The sequence below is a fragment of the Rhipicephalus sanguineus genome, chromosome 1 (assembly GCF_013339695.2).
Source record: "Rhipicephalus sanguineus isolate Rsan-2018 chromosome 1, BIME_Rsan_1.4, whole genome shotgun sequence".
Classification (NCBI taxonomy): domain Eukaryota; kingdom Metazoa; phylum Arthropoda; class Arachnida; order Ixodida; family Ixodidae; genus Rhipicephalus; species Rhipicephalus sanguineus.
This window is the reverse complement of record NC_051176.1, coordinates 200,763,176-200,787,280: the sequence shown is the minus strand read 5'-3', so window position 1 is coordinate 200,787,280 and position 24,105 is coordinate 200,763,176. Positions and strand designations below refer to the sequence as shown.

Sequence of the window (24,105 nt, the reverse complement as noted above, 5' to 3'; positions counted from 1 at the left end):
ACACTTTTACAATTTAGCAACTACAGTTTTTCATAGAATGAACATTCAGCTCATGTCATTTTGACTACGAATGAAAAGTTGAAAACTGTTCACGTTTTATACATTTTAAGCACAAGGTCGTGGTCCCTCTTGTGCACAAGATGGAACTGGTAGAACATTGTGAGTGAAGCATGTACTGGGGAAGCCTGACATAAAATTTCAGCTGTATGATTTTCCTTATGGCTGCTTGTCACCAGACATGCAGCCAATTACTAGCGCAACTAGTGATCTCAAAAACAAGATTCCTGCTGAACCTGTGCCTGCACATAGTGTCGAAATTCAACATTTAAACATGTTGGCAAATAGTAGTCCTTGCAGCCTGGTACTTGAACAGCTTAAAAGCAACATGCTACCCTTTTAATTTCAATTACCCCTTTCGAAAATGTAATAAAATAAACATGTGCCCATGTGCAAATGCTGCATGCCTGCCATACTTAATATTATTCTTAACGTGTATGTCTGGTTCTTTGTCAGATCAGTGTGACAAAGATCCACACATACACACCGTTATATATTTTTTTTATCTTTCTCATTCCATTTTGGATTATTCAGTCTTCTGATTGAATTTGCTTTGAGTAGCTAGCAGGGAAGTAGACTCCTGCCACCCGTAGTAACATGAACTGTTTGTATATCATGTTAAGTTTGAGTGGAAAAATTCTTGTGGCTGTGAATGCCCTATTTGCGATGGCTTTAAACAAGCCAAAGTCCAAGAATACCACATAATAAAAAAAGGTCAAGTGAAACCTTCATCAAAGGTATTTGGGTCACTGCATATGTGACCAGAGCTTTTCCTGGGTTATAAGACATTCTTGTGGCGATCACTCCAGCTTTGAGGAAAGGAGTTCCTAAATGTATCGGTTCTCTCGTAGTATGAGGTTTGGTATGTCATGTCATTCTAGTTTCTAGTGGGGACGGATACTCTTTGGAATTGATGGCAGTCTTGTCAGTCAAGAGCCAGGATAGGAATTAAATCTGCAGAGATTTTTTTCTGTAAATAGAGTTACTCGATGTTGTAATCTTTTGTTAGTTGGAAGGAGGAGTTATGCCAGAAATGAATATGCGACGAGGTTTATTGATGGGGTTTATTGATGCAATGAAGTCGTGTATTGATGAAGAATGACAGCACGATCAAGCACTGCAAGGCTAGGAAAAGCACAGGCTCTCGCGCAGTCGCAGCACCGGTCGATCTCTTCTTCCTCCGCAGCCGCATACCCGTAGTGCATCTGGTCCATTGCAATATCCCCAGTGGTGAAGCGTAGCCATCCTGGCGATTCAGGGAGGAGGTAAAATGACGGGGTTGTAATACGGCTTTAGACAATTGACGTGTACAGTCTCGTGTCCACGACGGCACAAGTCTGGCGATTGTGTGAGGGGTTCGATGATGTAGTTCACCAGCGAGGTGGCATCACTGACACGGCATGGACCGTGGTACCACGCCAGAAGTTTAGCAGAGGCCAATAACATGTTGTGGTACCAATAGCCAAACAAGGGAGCCAGCAGAAAACGTGGGAGCTGGGTGATTGATGTCGTCATGTCATGTCTTTTGTCGACCTTGAGCTTCGCTAGTCAGGGAATGAGCCAACTGACTCTTCTGTGTATCGGGCGGCTTCAGAAATTTTAGTGCACTCGGAGGCATCAGGCCGATAGAGTATGGTGTCTTGTGGTTAGGGAGGCTCGTGGACGTACAAAAGAAAGAAAGGGGAAAAGCCGGTAGTCGCTTGCATTGCAGTGTTGTACGTGAAGGTAACAAAAAGGAGTACGGTTTCCCAGTTGGTGTGGTCCAAGGAGCTATACATCCTCAACATGTCGCCGAGTGTGCGATTGAACCTCTTGGTGAGACCATTTGTCTGTGGATGGTAGGCGGTCGATTTCTGGTGAATGATGTTGCATTCAGCGAGGAGTGCTTGGATGACATTCGGCAGGAACACATGACTCCTGTCACTGAGTAGTTTTCGCGGAGCACCGTGGCGAAGAACGAAGTTGCGAAGGATGAAAAAAGCAACTTCGCGGGCGGTTGCTGCTGGGAGAGCTGCAGTCTCAGCATAGTGTGTCATGTGATCGACGCTGACAATTATCCACTGGTTTCCAGAACCACTACATGGGAGGGAGGGGGCTGTAGAGGTCGATACTAATGCGATCAAATGGGCGAGCTGGGCAGCGGAGCGGCTGCAATGTTCCAGTAAGGTGTCGCGGAGGTGTTTTGCCTTCTTGACATGTAGTGCAAGACTGGAAGTATTTCTGCACAAAACAGTATATATTCCGTGCCAGTTATATCGCTGACGCAGCTTTGCATAAGTTTTCAGGGCGCCGACGTGAGCACTTTGGGGATCTGCATGGAAATTCGTGCAGATGTCCGAGCGCACATGACGAGGGACAGCAAGGAGCCATTTCTGACTGTCTCGCATGTAGTTGCGCTGGTACAGGTGTTGTCTCACACGGAAAAGTGGACTGCTTGGAGGCGTTGCACTCTTGTCGAAGAGACAACAGATGGATCGCTAAGGTAGTCAAGTAGCAAGGCAGGGGATGGGTCTTTGCGCCGCTCCGAAAGCATGTCAGCGGAGCTCAGCGGTGACAGGGTGGTGAAGAGGGGCGATAGAGAAGCCACATCTGGTGTCACTGGTGAGCGGGAGAGCGCATCAGCATCTGCATGCTTGCGACTGGAACCATATACGACACAAATATCATATTCTTGCAAGCGTAGTGCCCAACGGCCCACGTGCCCCGAAGGGTCTTTCAAGGTAGAAAGCAAACATAGAGCGTGGTGTTCTGTAACAACATCGAAAGGACGGCCGGAAAGGTATGGGCTAAACTTCATCAGTGCCCAAATTATTGCCAGGCACTCCTTCTCTGTCACAGAGTAATTTAATTCTGCCTTCTTCAGAGCACAACTCGCATAAGTGACGACGTATTCACCTTGGGCGTCTTTCCGTTGTGCCAAATCTGCACCTAGGCCAACGCCACTTGCGTCGGTGTGAATTTCCGTGAAAGCAGTTGGGTCACAGTGGTGAAGGAAGGTGGTGAGGTCAACATGTGGCACAACTGGCGAAATGCGTCATCACATTCAGGCGACCACGCAGGTATACCTTTGCTGGTAGTAAGCAGACTCGTCAAAGGTGCGATGACGGACGCGAAGCTACGCATGAAGCGATGAAAATAGAAGCACAGGTCGATAAAACTTCTGAGGGTTTTGATGGATGTGGGCTTTGGGAAATCGGTGACAGCTCAAAGCTTATCGGGATCCGGAAGAATGCCATCTTTGGAGATGACATGTCCCAAGATGGTCAGCTTCCGCGCGCCATATCGGCACTTCTTGATGTTGAGCGGTAGCAAAGTTTGAGATTGGGCTAATTGGTAATCCATCTTCAACAATCAGCGCGAGAACAGACAAGGGACAAGAAAGGGAACATAAGCAGCGCTCGTCTATGTTCCCTTTCTTGTCCCTCGTCCGTTCTTGCGCTGATTGTTGAAGTTGAGCGGTAGACCTGCAGAAGTGCGGCACGTGAGAATGTCGTGAGATGAGCAAGGTGTGTTTCGAAATAGGTTGGAAATACGGCTATGTCACATCTAGATAACACCGGCTGTCCTTCCACTTGAGGCCTCGAAGGATGGTATTGATCATGCGCTCAAATGTTGCAGGCACGTTGCAGAGCCCAAATGGCATGAAGTTGAACACGTATAGGCCATTGGGCGTTACAAAGGCTGTTTTGTGACGATCAAACTCAGCCTTTGGTACCTGCCAATAGTATTGATGAAGAATGACCGCATGATCATGCACTGCAAGGCCAGCAAAAGCACAGGCTCTCGCCCAATCGCAGCATCGGTTGATCTCGTCTTCTGCTTCAGGCACATACCCATTGGTGCATCTGCTCCATTACAAATACAATGGCTTTTCTATGTATATAGTAGACTCTCGGTAAACGAAACATGAAGGGACCAGGAAAATATGTTCCATTTAACAGCAGTTATGTTTCCTGAGAAATGAACATGGGTGCAGAATTCAAGTACAAGACCAATCATATTAGAGGCAGTTGTATCATTTAAGCACCAATTCTGTTTGAGATTTTCATTTACTGAGAGTCTACTGTGCACTCAAACCATTTACAGCTAGGAGTTTTGTCACATATCTTTTCCTAGTTAGTGCCCCATGTTGTTTGTCCTGATGACTATAGCTGAATAACCTCATTGTGTTCCTTCTTTGTGATTAAGATGCTTTCTATAGATGATAACTGCCTGTCATTCCATATTGGAATAGTGCCCTTTCCTTTCTGGGCAGGATTTGTAGCAGTGCTTGAAACGTTTGAACACTTCCTTAAAAAGCTGCTGTGCTTAAAACCTTGAAATCCCTTTTATTTTATAAAGTGCTTCAAAATTATTGAGCTTTTCATTCACATAAGCTTAGTGTAATTATTGGCAAAAATAGGTAAAGATACCGACCAAGGTGAAATGTTTCTTTTATACTTAAAAAGTTGAGCTCATGTCTTTGCCGTAGGGAGCCATCTTGTTTGTGGTGGCTGGTGATTGTTTTACGAGAAAAGCTTATTGGGCTCTTTTCTTTATTGCACATGCACAAAAAAATTTTTGCTTGTTGTTTAAGATAGTGTTCTGTTGCTCTCATCATATTGCTTCAATTGTTGAAACTACTTTATCAGGGCCTTGCAAACTCTGAAAATCTATTTCCACAAAAGCTGCTACGAACCCTGGCTTGGGCATGTTGTTTCACAAAAAAAATATATATCTGAAATACTCAGTTACAGTCTTCATGCCTTTCTTGTGTAGAGATCCCTGCCACGGCAGCATCTGACGTTGCTTGGTGAAGGATGCCTTCATCCGCTTGATGCCACCTTTTTTATTGCTGGGAGGCATGCTCTTGGAGAGGCTGCAGTTTTCATTTTCCTCATGTTCGCTGCTCTTGTCCATTATTGGAGATGTCATGCCTCGACTATTGCATGGGTATTTGCAATCTTCCTCGCTGAGCCAACTGGATTATGATTCTTTGCTTCTAGTATTTACCCAATCTCCCCAAATAAAGAAGGATAGTGGAAAGCAGGATGTTCAGTGCTGCACTGCAGTATTAATGTCCCTTTTTTTTTCATGCACAATACATGAGTGGAACATCTCTTCTGATAGTGCTGTTAGCTTCTGTATGTGCTCCCTAAGCCAGCAGAGTTGTGCAGAGGTCTACCATCTTGTGTACAAAGCAAACTAAGGTTGTGAATGGAAAGCTATGTCGCATCCTTAGGAGCAAAACTTTTAGCGACATGATCTACATTACCGCAGTGTCTTACCCGCTTTATCTGGGATACTTGTGGATCACTTTATTACAAAGTTGTACATGTGAGCTGCGGTGGTTGTTAGACTTATCTGAGAGAATAGAAATATCCTGTTGCATTTGCTAATACATTGCCTAGCTCTGGAGCCTGTTTTTTTGTGCACGGCATAGTAGTGCCATCTGTCAAAACACATGCCAAACACTGAATGAGTCCAAAATGAAAAAAAGATATATATTGTCGTGCAATTCTTGCTCTTAAAAAAAAAAGTAACTAATTTCAGGTGCAGTTGTCTTGTCTTTAGTCATTAAAAATGTGACTGAATGTACGGGTAACATGATGTTGCTATTTCTAACATTTTTATCTGTACCTTAGTGGTGGCTACTTAGCACAGTGTTTTAGTGCCGGGTACACAAGTGGCTTGCGTACGCAAGACGTCGGGGCAGCGGTACTGCACATGCGCGAGACCACAAGCACTTGCATTCTCTGGTCATTGGGGGCACGCCTGCGGACAGCCAAAAAATCGCTGCCCCTAGCAGGTCACGTTACCTGGGATGTCAACCATGTCATTCTCACGGCGAACAGAATTTTTGAGAAACAAACCAAGCTGATACTGGCCAGGTCAAGCAGCTCAAGTGCAAAAGCGCCTCATGGCTGATGGGTTGGCAAAAACAAGGCCGATCATACTGCCACAAATAAGAGATACAGTTTGGTCGTAAACTTTTATACATTTAATGATGGTGGATTACCGGAGCCGTTGCAGAGCTAGTAGTGACATCCTGTGGTGTTTTGTACAAACATGCCTACTTCGAATTTTTTTGCACTCTCGTTAATGTTCTCTTTGAAAGGAAATTATGAAAGTACTGTGAGTTAATGGTCATCTCACTGTAAATGCTTTACACCAGCAGTTGATTAGGGCATGTAGGTAACTACAGTGTTAGCTTTGTGTGTATCTGGTTAGGCTCTGCATCGTTAGATGTCATCGTGTGACATGTCACAACTTCGACACCTATAAAAATCTTTTTGCCTCGTGTTAGTAGATAGCTTTGTCATATTAATTTGATATATTTTATTGAAAACAATTCATTTTATGTCACCACGTATGATTGGTTAAATATTTTAAGAATATAAAAATACAAACCCATCCAGACTTGACAAGATGATATGGCATTGTGAGTGCATATGACCTTCGCATGGCTTGCGTTTGGGGACGCACATCTATAACGCATGTCTACTTGCGCACACAACCCCACATGTACGCAAGCTCTTGGGGCCCCTGGCACTTTGGCACCTGACACTAAAACTCTCCACTGGTAGTCTAGGAACCATGCGACTATCTTTGATAAATGGGGCTCAAGCAGGGAATGAAAAAGTAGGTGCACCACTCTGGCTCCCTAGAGATACCTATTTGAAGTAACTCTAGCTATAGCATCCATATAAACATTTGTTACTTAGCTTACTCAAGCAGCGTTCGCTTGATACAGAGTCATTATGTAGAAGTGTTCAATGGCAACGCTAACCCCCTCGTGCGCCTCTTTGTGTCTCCGTGCATATGTCTGACATGTTTGATATTTACTCTTTCATGCTTTTCCATTTCATCTGTATAGTTTTCATTAAATTTTTCATTCATCTTGTTTGTGATGTACCCCTGTAGAATAATGCTTTTATATGCATGTACTAGTTTCAATAAAATTTTTAAAGATTAACAGAATGTGCATTCATTATAGGAAGTGGTTTGGGTCCTTACCTGCAATTAGCTCAAACTTTTCTGTGAGCGATGCACCGGTAGTTTAAAATAAACAGCACATGGGAGCAATGCCATGCACCTATGTTGCATCGCAGCACTGGTATGCATCAAATTCAAAGCATCACCATCGACACTACAACATCGGTGCTCATAGCCTGGCTACTCACCTCATTTCATTACTGCTTTAAACCACCTTCCTATTCTATTCATTTTACTCTTTGCACAGCCGTTTCTATTTAATCATGGAGGTCAGAAGGCCAAACAAAGAGATGCTGGTTAGTTTGGCACCAAACCAAAGCTTTTGGTTGCCAATCTTCGAAAAAATGTAGGGGACTAGTGGGACAATGACATGATGCTTCTCCAAATGCTCCAAATCCAATGCTCCAAAAAGCAAATCCACCTACACCCTGCTACATTTTCGCAGATGTGCTTACAACCTGCACCAAAAAATGTTTTTTGTTACCTTAAAAAAATGAAAGTATTCTGCATGATCTTGAGGCACTTTGCTATGCAAATAGTGTCATTCTTCCATCTACCAGCTGAAAATTTGCTTAACCTAGATATGGGTGCTTGTCTGGTTGAAGCAGGATAAACCAAGATGGTGCCAATGAAAAGCTTCGAGGCAGCAATACGGTGGCTACAGAATCGAATATAGCATGTTTAGTTGAAATTTTAACTCATGGGGTACACTAACAGCTACTCATCGTCACTGAACCAGTGAATGACTCTTCCAACTCTGCGAATGGCGAAGCCAGTGAACGGCATTGTCCAACTCTTCATTGAAGATGGGCCCACCATCCGTGAGCTTGCCCACCATCTTCTGCTTGCCGTAGTTGACGTGCTTTAGGGCGTCATACTTGGAGTCCGGTATCCTGCCGACGTGCTACGTGTCCTGGCCCATATCCATTTCTTCTTCTTGATTTCAACTATGATGTCCTTAACCCCCGTTTGCTCCCTGACCCACTCTGCTCTCTTCCTGTCTCTTAAGGTTACACCTATCATTTTCCTTTCCATCGCTCGCTGCGTCGTCCTCAATTTAAGTTGAACCCTCTTTGTAAGTCTCCAGGGTTTCTGCTCCGTAGGTAAGTACCGGTAAGATGCAGAGTTATATACCTTCCTCTTGAGGGATAGTGGTAGATTACCATTCATGATTTGATAATGCTTGCCGAATGAGCCCCAGCCCATCCTTATTCTTCTAGTTATTTGCACTCTCATGGTTTGGCTCCGCGGTTACTACCTGTCCTAAGTAGACGTACTCCTTTACAACTTCCAGTGTCTCGCCACCTATCGCAAAGTGCTGTTCTCTGCCAGAGTGTTCCACATTACTTTAGTTTTATGCATATTAATTTTCAGACCTACTCTTCTACTTTCCGTATCCAGTTCAGTAATCATGAGCTGGCAATTCGCTCCCGCGTTACTCATCAATGCAATGTCATCAGCGAATCGTAGGTTACTGAGATACTCTCCATTAACTCTTATCCCTAACTCTTCCCAATCTAGGGCCCATTAAGGGTAACTGACTGGATTCCAAGAGATGGCAAACGCGTGAGGGGGAGACAGAAAATTAGTGGGTAGATGAGATTAAGAAGTTTGCAGGTATTACGTGGCAGCAGAAAGCACAGGACCGGGTTGATTGGCGGAACATGGGAGAGGCCTTTGCCCTGCAGTGGGCGTAGACAGGCTGATGATGATGATGATGATGATGACTTGGAGTCCCACTCATGGATTCTTTTTGTCTATCTTGAAATGCCGAGAGGTGCAGCTCACATTCTTTCCCTACGCGCGGTGCCACTTGAAAACTTCGATCTTCCTGGCGACGGTGTAGGAGGGCATTGTGCGGCTAGCGATTGCACTCGTGCAGCTAACGGATTGCCCCTAGAGGTCTCATAATGGCTGCAATGGGGTGAATATTTTGGCTGATGCTGGGTGGGCCCTTAACATATAATTTTCAGAATTCTGAAGTTTCGGGACAGGTCAATACTGGGCGCTTATGTGGTATTTTACAGGTAGTTCTACTTCCTCCACCGAGATGTAGAAACTGTGGTGATACTGGTGAAAACTGTTCCTTCAGTAATTGAGGTGTACAGACCAAGATTTTTTGTGGTGGTGAAAGGGATTTACACTTGGCAAATAACAATTGACATAGGATGTAGTTATCAAACTTGTTACTTGCAGCATATCGTGATGTACCCAGTCACCTTTAACACCTAATTTATGGGAACACTTTTGTTTCTTCAGGTTGGGCTTCCTCCATCAGGGAGCTGTCAGGCTACCCAAAGCAAATTTTCGAACCTTGAAATATGTCCCTAGATGCTCCAAAAGGCTTGTTTTAACAGTGGAGCTGTTTAAGCTGGAGGTTCGGTGCTGAGGTTTTTGCAAAAACTCGGGCGGGTAATGCGCCCACTGGAATTGGGCAAGCCCCACTACCGAGTACGGCCTTTCTTGTCTGAAACAGAGAGACAGAAAGAAATAGAGAAAAAAAAAGAGAGGAAGAAAGCTAGCAGAGCCATGTATAGTATAGTATAGCAAGGGGGGGGGGGGGAAGGGAAGTGGTGGTGAGAAAGAGGGAAAGTAGGGGGGAGTGGGGCACAGCAGGAAGAAAAACAAAGAGCGAGCAAGACAGAGAAACAGAAAGAAAGAGCCACATATATTACGAGTATAGGCAAGGGGTGGGAAAGGGAAGGCATGGTGAGAGAAGGGAAAGGAGGAGGGTGAGGGTAACAGCATGCATAGCCATTACTATAGTATAGCAGAAAGGTGGGAAAGGGAAGTGAGGGGAAAGGAGGAGGGCAAGGCCACCAGCTCTGCCAATTCAACGTCTTCGCCCATAGTGCGTAGCTGCCCTAAGTTTTTATGCTCTATAATGCAATGCCTTTTCACGTTTCAGATCTTTCTTCAAAATTGCCTCTGCCATTAACCTCACAGTTGGAAAATACAAAATTACCTTTTCAAGTGAGGCAGCTAACCATAGCGCAAAGCTTGTGGCTGTACATTCACATTATAATCATCGGCAGCATCTAGGTCTGGATCTCTGGGTAACCAGCTAGCAACTTTCAATCTACCTGCAAACTTTATCAGTAGCATGCTAGTGCAGAAAGAAAGGTCCAAACTTCATTCTTCTTGCATGGCCTATGCTGGTGTCTGCAGTCAAGACAAGCGACAGCAGTGCACAGCGTGCCATTAGTTTTCAGGGTCGGCAAATGCAACAACACCCATGGCCTCGACTATCTTGAATTCATAAGGGGATATCATATTTAATTAATTTACAGTTTTGATCTAGGTTATGCTTGTTGAATGGTGTACCACTTGGGGTGCCGTCAACCAGTGTGATGGACTGTTTCTTTCATTGGGCAGCTACCACCAGCAGGCAGGGGCTACTAGCATATATAAGCTTGGTACCATGGGCAGCTGCTTGGAATGGCATGTCACATCATGTCACATCATGTCACATCATGTCATATTATGATTTAAGACTAAAGCCTCGTTACACACACTTAAACCAGGCATGGAGGGTTTCGATCTCCTGCACTGAATTAGGAGCAGAACGTTTTGTGGCATATCAGCAAGTATTCTAATTCGCTTTACAAGTGTCATTGTTGGTTATGGTTGTGAAATTAGCCACAACATCTGATTTGAATTCGTGTCCTATGATTGATGATTAAGATAAAACGTAACGAAGCTACTAATTTATTAATCAGCAAATTTTGTCCTCCTGTGTTGTGAATCTTGGCTAGAAGGAACTGCCATTGTGCCTTGTATCCCCTCTTAACAATTGCCGAGAAGAATTTTCCTTGAAATACCCATAGTATAGTAAACCCTATCTTACGGTAGTGTTTACACTAGTTATTAAGACGAAAGCCTTAAGTGCCTCATCAGATGCCGGCCTTGAAAAAGTGGAGTGTGGTACCAAATCTCACATGACTTTAATAAAAGATCGCGTAATATAATCTGGGTTCAAGCTGGAATCGAACCCAGGTATTCTGCGTGGCAGTCAAGCATTCTACCACAGAGCCATGTTAGTGCATGAAACCACTTTGGAAAAAGGCCATATACGGTCATCATGTCAGGCAAGGAAACCACATAAAGAGACGATAATATTGTGTGGCAGAAGAGTAGAATTGCACCAATTGGTCACACCATGTGGATTGCATAATGAGGGGGTGGTTGAAGTTGCCAACACATTACAAAAAGCTGAGCTACAATTCATGATCATACAGCATCGTCAGCTACAGCAACAATGACACTGGCATTGAAAACGTGGCGTGTGGTACAAAAACTCACGAGACCACTCAAGCTCTAATGGTAGTGGGGTGATGATGATGGCTTTCGCCTTCGATTCATCTGGGCAAGATACATGAGGACTTTGTGAGTTTTTTTTCCCTCACTATTTCTCATTCTATGTCCTAGCTACTTCACATGCTCCTTAAAAAGATGATATACCTTTGTTCATTCAACCTACATTGCTGAAGCATTTCAATCAGTTTCTGTTTGCTTTCTCTTACTTGGCGTATTGCATATATTTAATGGCTTTCTGTTTTTGTATGAAATTCTGCCATGACAACATCGACGTATTAGTAGGCTTAACATTTTCCTTCTTTGTATTATTTTTACTTTGCTAGGGTTCCAGTTGTAAGTTCTTTGCTGATGTAAGACAGTCACATTCTCGCGGTTCTGTGAATGTGGCAGTCTTTCAAATTCTTTGTTTGCCAGCTTTGTTTTCTATACGATGCTTCACTTTAACCTGTCAATGTTTGCCGATAATTAGAAGATTTAGCACACTGCTATTGTTATTTCATTGTGAATCAGTATTATGTATTTATTCTAGGCAGAATTCAAGTTTAGGTTTCGGCAGTACATAAATATGGTCCCTTTCTTTGGTTCTTCAATTCAGTAAATATATGCTGGCATTTTGGGCACTTTCTGTTGGTCACCTGCTACAAAACTGGAAGCAAGCTGCCATGAATTATTTTTTGTTTGCTGAAAAGCTTGCTCCAAATGTTCTTAATCATTGATAAAACTACAAAAGTACCCATTCTATTAACGGATGTGGTCTTTCTTGATCTATCTTTATCTTTCGAAGGACTTTAATGGAGTAATGCATGTGAAATTATTTCTTAGGCTAAACTGATGGGAATGAGCAGAAAAATTGAACATACAGTGAAAAATTGATGGCTATAATCATAGGCAGTTGAATGTTTGTTTCAGATATCCTGCAAGGGTCTGTGTTAGGTTCTGTATTTTCGTTAGTTTACTGCATTTTTTAGTGTACTGCATTAGTATTTACTCTAGCTCTGCCGCTGCTATTGGATGCTCTTACTTTCCTGCAATATTTAAATACTGGAATATACTGTCAATGTCTGCAAGAAAAGCATCAATATTGAAGTATTTGATATAAGGTAAAACTAGTAGCATGACAAGGTTTGTATCCCCCCTTTTATCCCTAGGCTGCATAGGGTGTGTCAGCTAACTAGCACCAAGTATTAAAAAAAAAACGGGTGCTACGCGTCTCGGATGGTTGTAGTATTGTTCTGAGCCTTATAGAGCATGTCGGGATATTTTTACAATCCGCCAAGCTTGGTAATTAACAAAGATTGCCTAATGAACTTTTTAAATAGTAGCTCTTACAAAAAATCTCGAATGCAAAAGTTGTAGCGCTTGTTCAGAAACATAGGATTTTTAAAGTTATGCTAAGACAATTCCCCTGCTGAATTTTTTTCCAGCCTTTCTTTAAACCGCGAATTTTAAAAAATACACTTGACTGCTGTCTAATGCACGGCGCTTTTAGCGTCCTCAAATGTAAGTTGAGCGAATTATCAAAGGCTGCTCCGCGGTCTTTTTGCACCTTGGCTCCTCTGCTCCTTTGGCTTTTTAAGCCAGAGGAAGTGTGGCACATTTGCATTCTTGTAATTTCACTTGTATGATGGATGAAATTGTTCACAAGATCATCCCCCCCCCCCTTTTTTTTAGATTGTAGGAAACCTGTGAACATTGCAAAAATTTTACGTTTTTTGCAGTATTGCCAACTATTTTTTTTTGTGTGTGTGTGTGTGTACAGCAAACTGACAATATTTGATACTTTCGAAGAAAAATACTACTGAATACATTTAGTGTGCTAGAGCTTGTTAATGCATGCCTTATATATTAGACTATTTGTTTAGACACTGTAAGTACTACCGTTTATTGGTGAAGATGTTGTGGTCGAGAATGGCACTTTTCCAAGGATAAGCAGTTAACTTAGGTGACATCTGACAAGACCTTCACAGAAATATAATTATTTTACAGTATGCCCTGTTTTTAATGCTAAAATTTATTACTTTATATGCAATTCACCCATCCATGTGCTTTATGCCATTGCAGTAATTGTGTATCGGTTGCACCATCTTCTTACTGGGCATTCATTTTTCAGAACACTGTGATTATTATGTATAACAAGGGGGCACGTTGTGAAGAGGAGTGTGGAAGCGTGTGGCCTGTGCTCGGCAGCTTTGGCATTTAGTGCTCGCTACTGGTGGCCCAAGACATTGGCTACTTGCAGTGGGCAAAAGGGGTTGTATCAGTGAATTACCTGCTGCTGTGCTCTGTCCACTTAGCTTATAGCAGCTATTCAAAGATGGCATTTAAAATGTTTCTCTTACAAGAAGAATTTTCTTTCAGTGTAAGGCTCACATCTGTAAAGGCTCAGTCTTTACTGGTTCTTTACTGGGAGGAATTAAAATTGACTGTTTTGTTGGCATTCTTCTGTGCTGACTGTGATAGCAGTTCATCTTTTACTAAACAAGTGTCATCTTCTGGAGCTCCAGTGTGTTTCATATGAGCAGCAGTTCATTGTGTGCACCACCCACTGCCTTGCATGCACCACCAAAGCTTTCCTCAATTCACAATCACAACCACGGAATGTGTGCTATGTACTTGCTTGCCTGTTCCGTTTTGTAAAGGATCCGTTTGTAAGGCTGCAGTGAACTCTCCAGCTGTTCTTTAGAAAAAAAAAAGTCTTCAGAATGTCTGAGAAAAGTATGTCGTTGTACCTGTGTTGTTGTGTGCATGTGATCTTAGTGTTGGACACTTGTTTACTAAATTGTGGCCCTCTTGCATCTGTTGACTGCTTGGCTGTATATATGTGGTGTGGGGCTCATGTACAAATATGCATGCTCTCTTTGCTTTTTTTTTCTGCATCTTTGCTTCTTCTTCGCATGGCAAGCACCTACCGGGCTCATCTTGTCCCTTTAGTAAGTTGACCATTGTATTTTAGTTTCACCTGCATTTGAGTGTGTGTAGGTGTTGAATAATCATGCCTGCGGTTTACAGTTGATGTTCCAGCCTGGCTTGTTATTCCCATGGAGGCACCTTCTGTGCAAAGTCAGCGGCACTTGTGCTCCTTGTCCAAAGAGGATCGTGAGGTGCGACAATGATGACAACAACAACCTTGACAGGATAAGTCATGACGACGACCCTTGGGAGTGGTATGTTCCATCACATTATGATGACCCACTGCAAAGAATTCAGTGTCTGATCTTTATCAATCAGTGTCTTTATGATCTATCAATGTAGACCGTGTACTCATTGGTGCAGGCTTGTTTGCATCTACTTTTGACATGGCCGCTTCGTTCTTATTTAAAGATGTACAGGACTATAAAATCAATTCAGCAGTAAATCAAGATGTTAATGTTCCTGCCAAAAACAGGTGGAAGGCAAGGGGGTGAGGGCTTGGTGCATTTCGGTCAAGCAATACTTGACACCACCCCATACTGCGAAAATTTTCTATGACTACTACTATCTCATTCTGTGACGAACATTATTAAGGGCACAGTGTAGGGCCTATACCTCCCATGTATTTTAAGGCTTTTTCAAGATCGATTTTCTCTGAAACTACTATATTAAAGCGTTCAGGTTTGTTTCAATTCATTCGTCGTTGTCTCTTCTTGCAATGGAGCTACAAATACATTGTACTTCAGTTGCTGACATTTTCGCAATTTTTTTAGCAGAGAAAGTAATTTTTGTCTGTTTTTTTTAATGAAATTGCCAAAAAAAACTATTCCACATATGTATATCATTCTAGTTCAGTAGCTGTATACCATTCTAGTTCAGTAGCGTGGTATATTTATGCAGCTTGCGCTTCCATACAGTAATTAAAGCATCGGAGAAAGCCTCATTTAATTACAAATATGAACTGGGTTGTGGTCAAATGTGAAGGTGACAGACGGTCACGGGACTGAAGAACTGAGCGTTGGGTGAAAGAAAACGATTAGTAGTAAGTTAATTTCATCATCTTGATTTTATAAGCATGCATTCATGTGTGCATATATCCGTTTCATTAAACATTGTACAACTGCTCCATATTAAATACATAAATATTTGCATTTCAAACGTGGGACTGGCAACTGCACTAAAAAGCAGATTTGCTGCTCCAAAGCGGGGTTTTATCTGCTCCGAAGCTGCACCAAATGTCTTCGATCAATCACATCACTGCTTACAACAAAAAGCTCACACGCGTGCCTTGATGTGACTGCTTCTGTCAAAAATAAACTCCAGTTCATGAGGTTTCCATCTAACAAGGAACGTCTGCAAACACAGTCCTTGAACCATAACATTGCATTGTGAATAGGCATGGAGATGAGCCTTTAAAGAGTAAGCACTTATAGCATTGCTTTCTAGCTACGCATCGCTGCGGCGTGGCAGCTGCATGTTATATGAAGCTCTTCATGGTGTTATGCAGGAGTTTCATTATCAGTAGAAAAGTATTGAAGGACCCTGGTAAGGCTATAGGATTTAGGTGCTGAGCATGAGGTTGCAGGTTCAGCCCCCATCTTTGGTGACTGCATTTTTATGAGGGCAGATCTGCAAGAACAGTTATGATCTGTGCACAAAACCTAGTGGCATACATTAGAGAACCCATACCGGTGAAAATGAATCTGAGGCCTGCCACTCTACATAGCCCATGTTGACTTTGCATGTTATGTAGACCCCATGAATAAATAGGTTATTTTCTTTATACTATTGTTGACATTTGCTCAAATTGATTATTCAGCAATTCACTTACTATGAGCAGTAATCTGAAACATTCCACGAGTACACAGGTGAACTTCACTGAGTGAAGTTGCCTGTTTATGTTCAAAATCGTGAGAGCTCAATAACAGCTTCTTACAGGCTGGTGCAATAAGCTTAATTTACGGTACATTAGCTGGGCACTGCCGTGCTCTTCCTCAGGTTGCAACAATGCGTATCCTGCTCTTTATTCAAGCCAGAGAAAGTGCATCCACAACCACACGGCAGCCTCACACCAGAGCAATAGAAGGCCGGAAGAGGATATACATCACTGTCTTTTGTTGCTAACAAGGCATACACCGTGCATGTAGCCGCGGCTGACATCACGCAGGACAAAAGCTGGAGCAGACGCATGATCAGATGTCAGTCGTACACTGAGATGGAGCGTGGTTCTCTGAAAGGACTAGCCAAATATATTCAAAGCGCTCTATTTCAACAAGCCAAATGTGATGTGAGTTGCCAGAGTGCTCTGGAGCGCTCGAAAATGACCAGCCGAAATGTTTGACTGCTGTTTACGGTGAAATCTGTGGGAGCTAATCTGTTAATCAGCTCAGTGCTGAAGACCCTTGAGCTCTTAATATGTTCATTGCACAAAATGCAACCTGTTAGTGCAATGAAAACAGCCTGGACAATAGAGGGGGCAGTCAGAATCAGTGGTTTCACAAAGTTTTATGTTGAACAAGCTAAATTGCCCAAAATATTTTCTTTTCTCAAGGTTTACCTCTCGCTGGTAATATTGAAATAATGGTCTTACATATTCTGATTTTTCAGGTGGAATGTTATTAGGAGTGTGGCTGGTGCAGAAAAAGCGCATAGGTGTAGCACTTCGGCTGACTGCTGACGTGCCATCCCCAGAGACGTTACGTCGCTGGTTGGGGAACCTGTCAGATGTATTGTGATAAGCACCTCAGTCTTCCTGACAAACAAAGGGGCTTTCCTGTTTTACCCCGAGCTCACCAAGTAGTTATTCATCAGTTTTTCAAGGTTAGTGAAGCATTTTAGACTGTTCAGTGAAGGCCATAATTGAAATTTTGTATGCTACGAATGGTATCCAAAGCAATATCTTAAAGGGTATTCACGGGGCTTCACTGGTGGTGGCATCATTGTGCCTTTATCAGGCACTGGACTCTGGCATTTCTTGTGGAGACAAGGTTACTTTTTTCATAACTTGCGTCATGGGGCACCTGCTGTGACTTGTGCCATTGTGCAAAAAAGTTTAAGCCTGAAGTGCAATGATTATGATTTTCTGTTGATGTGGAGTGTGTTGATGCAACACTACAGGGCAAAGCATTGCCCGACTGCTAAGTTTTTTGACAATTTAAGGGGGGACATGGTGTGTGGAGATATTTTCTGTATCTTATGTCCAATCCTGATGAAATTAGATAGACTGTTTAGTTTTTCATGCTGATTTCAAGTGCACAATAATTTTCTTGTAGCAAACTGGTTTACGAGATACACAAAGCTGCCTCTCTATTGTTTCCGGAGACAATAGGAGAAAAGCCGTTCAGCAGAAAGTGAATATTATCAGATAGCTAGATGCTACTATATGCAATAAGTGCAACGCTGCAAACAGTTTTCAGATCGAATCATGACTAGTCATTCTGCAGATGATCGAAATTCAATGTTTGTACCATGACTACCGTAAAGAAAAAACAAAATCAATTTTAAAAAATCTCTGAGCAGAAAATTAGGATTCTGCTCTCAGCACTTTGTGATACACAGCTTGGGCTTTATGTTAAAAAAGTAATTACAGCTCTAGCTTTTCTAGATCATGAGATATCACTCCGACAAGCTAAATAAATGACCTAAAACATTTAACGTTCAGGCCTCGTACTCGTTGCACAGATCTAAACTGCAGATGAAATACTGATCCTATAAGACTTCTCTTAGGCTTTACATGCGAAATAATAGCTGTAGATGTCAACAATATAATTTAAAAAACACTTTTTTCTTGAATTATTATTTGTTTCCACAGGCCATGTCCCCCCTTAAGAGTGCCCTAATACCCACAACAGCTTCATGCTTTTATGTTTTGTCTACCAGGATGGCTGTCTTCTTGTTCCTCTTGGCAGCTCTGGATTGTTCAGTGCATCATCATTCTGTCATATTCTATCATCATCGTCTTTAAATTAAAGCCTAGTGAAGTAAGATGATGTCCTTGGTTTGCATTCAGTGTGCCTACCAGATAGATTTTTGCTGTCATTCAATGAGGAGTGGAGATGTCAGATTTAGGAATTTTGCTTCTCCTGTCACGCTTTTGTCCGCGCTGTTGAAGACATCGTGGGGTCGTCGTATCCCCAGGTTGCGTGAATCGGGATCGAGAATTTCCACATGGTACCCAAAATCTTCGGATTAACCAGGCTGGCGGCAGCCACCGTTTCAAGTTACAGTAGTCTCTCAGTAAATGGAAATTTCTTGAACAGAATGGTTGCTTTAGGGGAGACCCTGCTTCAGAAACATGGTTGTTTTGTTTTTGAGCATATCATTATGAAACTTTTGCAGCTTATGCACTTTTATGTGCTGATTTCAAACATGCAATTATTGTTCTAATACAATATGTAGTTCTGAAACTATGAAATAGTTTCTGTATTGTTAGGAGCAAGTTTTATTTCTAAACTGTGAGAGTTATCAAGCAAATCAGCATATCACAATAACCTGGAATGAATACTGTATGCAGTAAAACATGAATGGATGTTCTAAACTGATTGAACAAAAGTTATGGTATGTTGAACATTTGCAAGTGAGTGATGTCAAGCTGGGTCAAACTGCGATCAAGCTGAGAATGTTCATATAAACCAGAACTTTTGTTCAAATGGGCCTAGAACATCAATTCTTATTTTACTGCATACAGTATTCATTCCAGGTTATTGTGATATGCTGATTTGCTTTTATAACTCTCACATTTTATAAATAAGTCTTGCTCATAGCAATATACATGAAATATTTGATATTTTAAGAACAACAAATTGTACTAGAAAATAGTTTGCATATTTGAAATCACGACATTAAGATACATAAGCTGCAAAAGTGTAGTAAAAATGTACTCAAAATAAAGAAATACGCATCTGAAGCAGGGTCTCCCGTTAAATGGAATAACTGCCCTCAAGTGTGATTCGTTTCGTACTTGAATTCTGCAACCCTTTTTCATCTCTCAGTAAATGGAACTCCTGTTAAACGGAACATATTTCCTGATCTTCAGGTTCTGTTTAATGGGGAGTCTGCTGTATCCAGTCATATTTGAATGAAGAAATACAGAACCACAAAAATCTTCAAATTAGGCGAGATTTCGCGTTCAAATTACAAGGCTTTACTGTATATGGCAGAACTACCTCTAAGCTTGCCAACTTCACGTTGTTGCACACATTTGAATCAGTGAATGTGTAGAACGTGCAGGTAACATCAGTGGTATGCGAGGCTGAAACGTAGAAAGAATATGATTAGGTCATGACAATGAAAGAATGAGAGGGACCTGGAGAGAAATGTTGACTTAGCAATATTTATAGGTTAAACTTCAGGAACATTTAATGTGCCACTCTTCATGCACATGGAAAGTGATAAGTGAGTGAAGTGAAGAAACCACCTAGACTGGGGCTGCATTTTATGATTAAAACTTGATTTAACGAAACTTGATTGTACAGGTTCCCGATCTAATGAAGAAATTGCCATTCTCCGGCAGCGGCCCATGGGTTCAGTGTTGTCATCAACCTGAATTAACAAAACTATGTAACTTGCTCCTAACCTGATTTAATAAAGTTTTTCCTCAAATAAATGAGGTAAAAATTTGGTGATTTCTTTCTAATTTTGACACCGGCGGATTTTTCTTCAAGCGTGTGCCCTAACGCTGTTGAGTTAAAATGTGTAGCCACCCTAGTCACAGCCCTAGTTTTATTTTGAAGAGGCTGCGCGCTGTGCCCGTGCATGAAACAATGGACTCACAGTCGGTAGTGCTCTTGTGCATGAGATGGTGTTAGGGGCAGCTGTGCTTTGTTGTTCCTCTAAATGCTCCCACAGGAACACTACGGTGGTTGCTTTTGTTATTTCATGGTTTATGCAAAGGATGGCACTGATCGTCTCCTTGCAACTTTTTTACTGTGCCTGCTCGCACAATCACTGCATTCATTCTCCCTGTCTTTGAATATCGGCAGTGTATCATAGCTTGATGTGACAGTCTACCTGGTCTGCATCACCCGGGACATGGGAGGGTTTATGTGTAAGCTGCCCTCGCGGACTTTTCACATATGCAGGTGTTGGTTAGCAGCAAGTAAAATGCCGCGGTAGCCTTTGGGTGTCGCCACACTACAATTTTAGATTTCTGAGGGCCTAGAAATGCCTTTCTCAACTTTACGAACCTCCCGAATTAGTTAAATAATTAGACTGTGGTCATCTCTTCGTTTAAAAATTGACTTTCAACTGTATATTAAAATGCTGACACTAGCCTAGGCATAATTCATCAATTAAAAGACCTGCTAGGGGCTGTGTGAAACTTCGTCAGTAAAGAATGGCTCTATTGCATACTAGGGGAACCAGATACTCAACCTAGTGAGTTTTAAACTTTCTTCACATCGAAGCTGGCCTATGTCAAAGCTAATTTTCAATTGTGAAACAGCACTGACATATTAACTTTATGGTTCAAGGGAAGCTTCAATATTTATTTCTGCTAGAGTGGAGCTTTTCCTGCTAAAGAAATGAAAATGAGGTAATTGAAGAATATCTTACAATTGTAAAACTGCTTCCATGTTGCTCTTGAGTCTCTATAATGGCTTTGGCTAGAGGCTACACTGGAAAAGGCAGGGTAGATGTACCGTCTAGATTCCTGATATGAAGCACCCTTTTGCAAATGCCGTCAAGTGATATTATTAAACTAGTGACCTTCAAATGATGCAAAGATGCTGAAGAATGTTACAACATGCTGCTCTTTTTGTCTTATTGGCTGACCAGCTTGGAAGCCAGCTGATGGTTGATGGGAGCTGTCGTCACGAACACATGAGGCTGTACTATCAGTACCTTGACCACCTTTACAATGTAAGTAACAGAAAAATGTGTCGTGGCATTAAGCAAGCTCTTTATTGTTACCATTTTGGGCTGTCTGTGTAGCAGATTTTGAACAGCACTATCCAGTGAATGTTAAGGCCAGTTTGTGAGTGTCCATGTAGCTTTACATAAGTTACTAGAGTCCATGAGCCTGGCCAGAATATATTTTTTTGGAGGTGGGAGGTCCAATCTCCTTACATATATATGTATGTATGTATGTATGTATGTATCCATGTATGTATGTATGTATGTATTTATGTAGTATGTGCATGCATATTGCATGCACCATTTGTATGTCATAGACACACATACACACGCACGGCAACGCTTTAGGGAGGAGTGGGGATTTCAATGCTCCCTCCCTCAACAACTCCTCTGGTTACTGCTATGCTGCAGAAAACTACAGTGCTGTGATCATTCAGGTAAACATAAGAGTGGTGGTTAGTAAATTTACATAACCTTAGTGCTTGTGGCTTCAAATGTTCCTATAACATTGTTTATGGCTGTTCAAAATTGCATAAAAACACCAAAGTTCATGGAAGTGTGTCCCATATTTTTTACCTCCAAGCGCTCCCTCCACAGTATCGTTTGAAAGCACAGCGTTTCACATTTGTGTTCTCACCCTTCTTGCATATGGTGACCACATAGGAAAAGCACTAACGACGAAAATCAGGGGCCAGTCTGATTAAGTTAGGATGCTTGCTTCCCTGTCAGTGGCACAGAGTACAGGCATGCTGATAGGTGCCTTCTGATTTGGTGTTGCTACATTAATGGGTGTCACCCACGCCACCAGTGGAGAGCTCGCCTGCTAGGCTTATTAGCAGGCAAACAACCTTGATGAATCTTCTTGTAGCAAAGTCCAATCTGCTGTAAGCATTATCTCGTCATCCGTAGTGGCCACGATCATAAAATCCACGATCCTTTGACCAGTGTTGTGGTCCTCTCCACAGTCCGATGAGTTGGTCGTCGTCTGTGCCCAGGTCGTCGCGCTGCTGACATGGCATTAGGCCCATCAGGCCTAGTGAACTGTTCGGCCCGGCATGGCACTTCTCTGCTGATGTGACCCTCTGGGAATTGACTGCTTGCTAGTGCTATCTTTGGAAGTGAGTGCTGCAAGCACGTCTGGACTGTGTGTGAGTGACTACAGTGTCAACAAAAAGCCTCTTTGATGTCGATGGCCACACCTCGGTGCACCAGCATCACGACCAGACGCTTGCCATCCTTGTCACCAGTATACGGCTGACAAAATAACCTTCCTTCACCGGACCCAGGTTGACAATGCCAGCTCTGAGCCCTTTTTCGGCCAATTATGGCTCGGGTCACGCGTTTTGAGCCTCTGGAACTTTCTTTGCTTTTCTGTGTTTTTGCCTATTCGAGCGCTCTTGACTCTTCGTTGTCTTCTTTCTTGCTGCATGCCTCTTTTTTTCATGACACCTATCACACCCATTGGGCCTTGTGTCCTACAGTCATAGATTGAACAGGTTCCCAGGAATGATCAGCTTCCCATCCGATGGTTCCTGGTAGACACAGAATGCCAGACTTGGACCTTGCTTCTACTCACTGGTGCCCTGGTTGGTTGCCCTAGTTGCTGGCTTCAGATGATTAAGGTACTGCGGATCTTGGCTGTGTCTTGGCTCGCCTCTCCTGTCATTACAACTTTTGGGCGTGTGCTTTGTGCTTTGTGCTTGGCCCAGTCCAGTGGTGATCTCATTTCTGAGAGACCACCATTGGGCTTCCACTACTAGTCCATGCACCGTGAGGATGTGGCCAAACAACGAGCCTCAAGCATTTTCATCTCCATCGAAAATATGGACCCCATGGCTGGGATTCGATCCCACGACCTGTGGGTCAGCAGTCAAGCATCGTAACCACTGGACCATCGCGGCGGGTTTTAACAACTAAGCTGTTTAGCAAATCGTTCCTTGTGAGTCGATTGCAGAAAACTATCATCATCTTAACGGGTATGTGCCACTGTGCGGCTACCTGAGAATGAGTACAGAGAGAGAGAAAGAAAGAGAGAAACAAACAGAGACTGGAAGGAAGACATAAAGAAATAGTAAGAAAAATTCTTCCTGCAAAAAAAATTCTTCACAAGGCGGGATTCAAACCTGCGTATCCTATATCCGAAGGCGAGCGTCCTAACCACTCGGCTATCCAGGCACGGTAGCAGAGCATAGCATAGCCTTGTGTAATGTAGCGAGGAGGTGGGAAAGGGAAGTGAGAATGAGGAGAGATGTGGTGGTGAGGAGAAAGGAAAGGAGGAGAGAGTAACACGTAGCACAGAAAGAATGAGAAAGAGAGAAATAGGGAGAAAGAAATGCAGAAAGAAAAAGAGAGAGAGAACATCGATGAAATAGAGAGGAAGATAGAAAGAAAGAGGAAGTAAGCGTCTCATCGTCTAGTGACCAGATATCGCACTAGAACACTGCACGGGCCGATTTTTCCGGCCCGGGCCCGGCCCGGCCCGAAAACTCCATGCTCCGGCCTGCCTGAGCCCGGCCCGGTCCTGAAAGGTTCGGGCCCGGCCCGTTTAGGACACGCCTCGCCGGCAACGAGAAAAGCTCTTTGACGGCGCACGTTACTGCGCCCGCCGCCGTGCGCTCTTTTTCCTCGTTTCGGTTTGCTGTTTTCGTGCTTTGCTTACATCTGCAATGACGTTTGGCAGAATCGAGTGAGTATATGTGATTGTGGGAGCTATGTGCGGTAATTCTAGCATATGCCATGTCTGATGTCAACGTAGACTGCGTCCGCGCATGTTGGCGTCGTTCGGGAGCTCATACTCGCATTAACTGAGTATTTAAGGATGGGTTACGTTTGTAAAACACGTGGTCTGTAACCACTCACGGCGTGCCCCTGACTGCCAGAGGATGGGCTTGGTTGTCGGAATATGCCGGGGGCTTGTTCTGAAAGCAAATTTTGAAGCGATTTCTTAGAAAAGAAGTGCTTTCATTCGTGCATAGCCAGTGCCTAAGCGAAACG

General features: G+C 42.9%; 1 protein-coding gene across 1 annotated transcript in view; it reads left to right on the top strand.

Moving 5' to 3' along the window:
- Window positions 1-24,105, top strand: part of LOC119405323 (protein arginine N-methyltransferase 5-like) — a gene marked incomplete in the record, with an annotated part of 87,508 nt that overhangs the window by 19,693 nt on the left and 43,710 nt on the right. Inside the window, 6 exon segments of the mRNA XM_037672156.2 lie at window positions 14,359-14,513; window positions 16,867-16,900; window positions 16,902-16,965; window positions 16,968-17,021; window positions 17,024-17,079; window positions 21,034-21,117. Coding sequence (XP_037528084.1) covers window positions 14,359-14,513; window positions 16,867-16,900; window positions 16,902-16,965; window positions 16,968-17,021; window positions 17,024-17,079; window positions 21,034-21,117 — 447 coding nt within the window.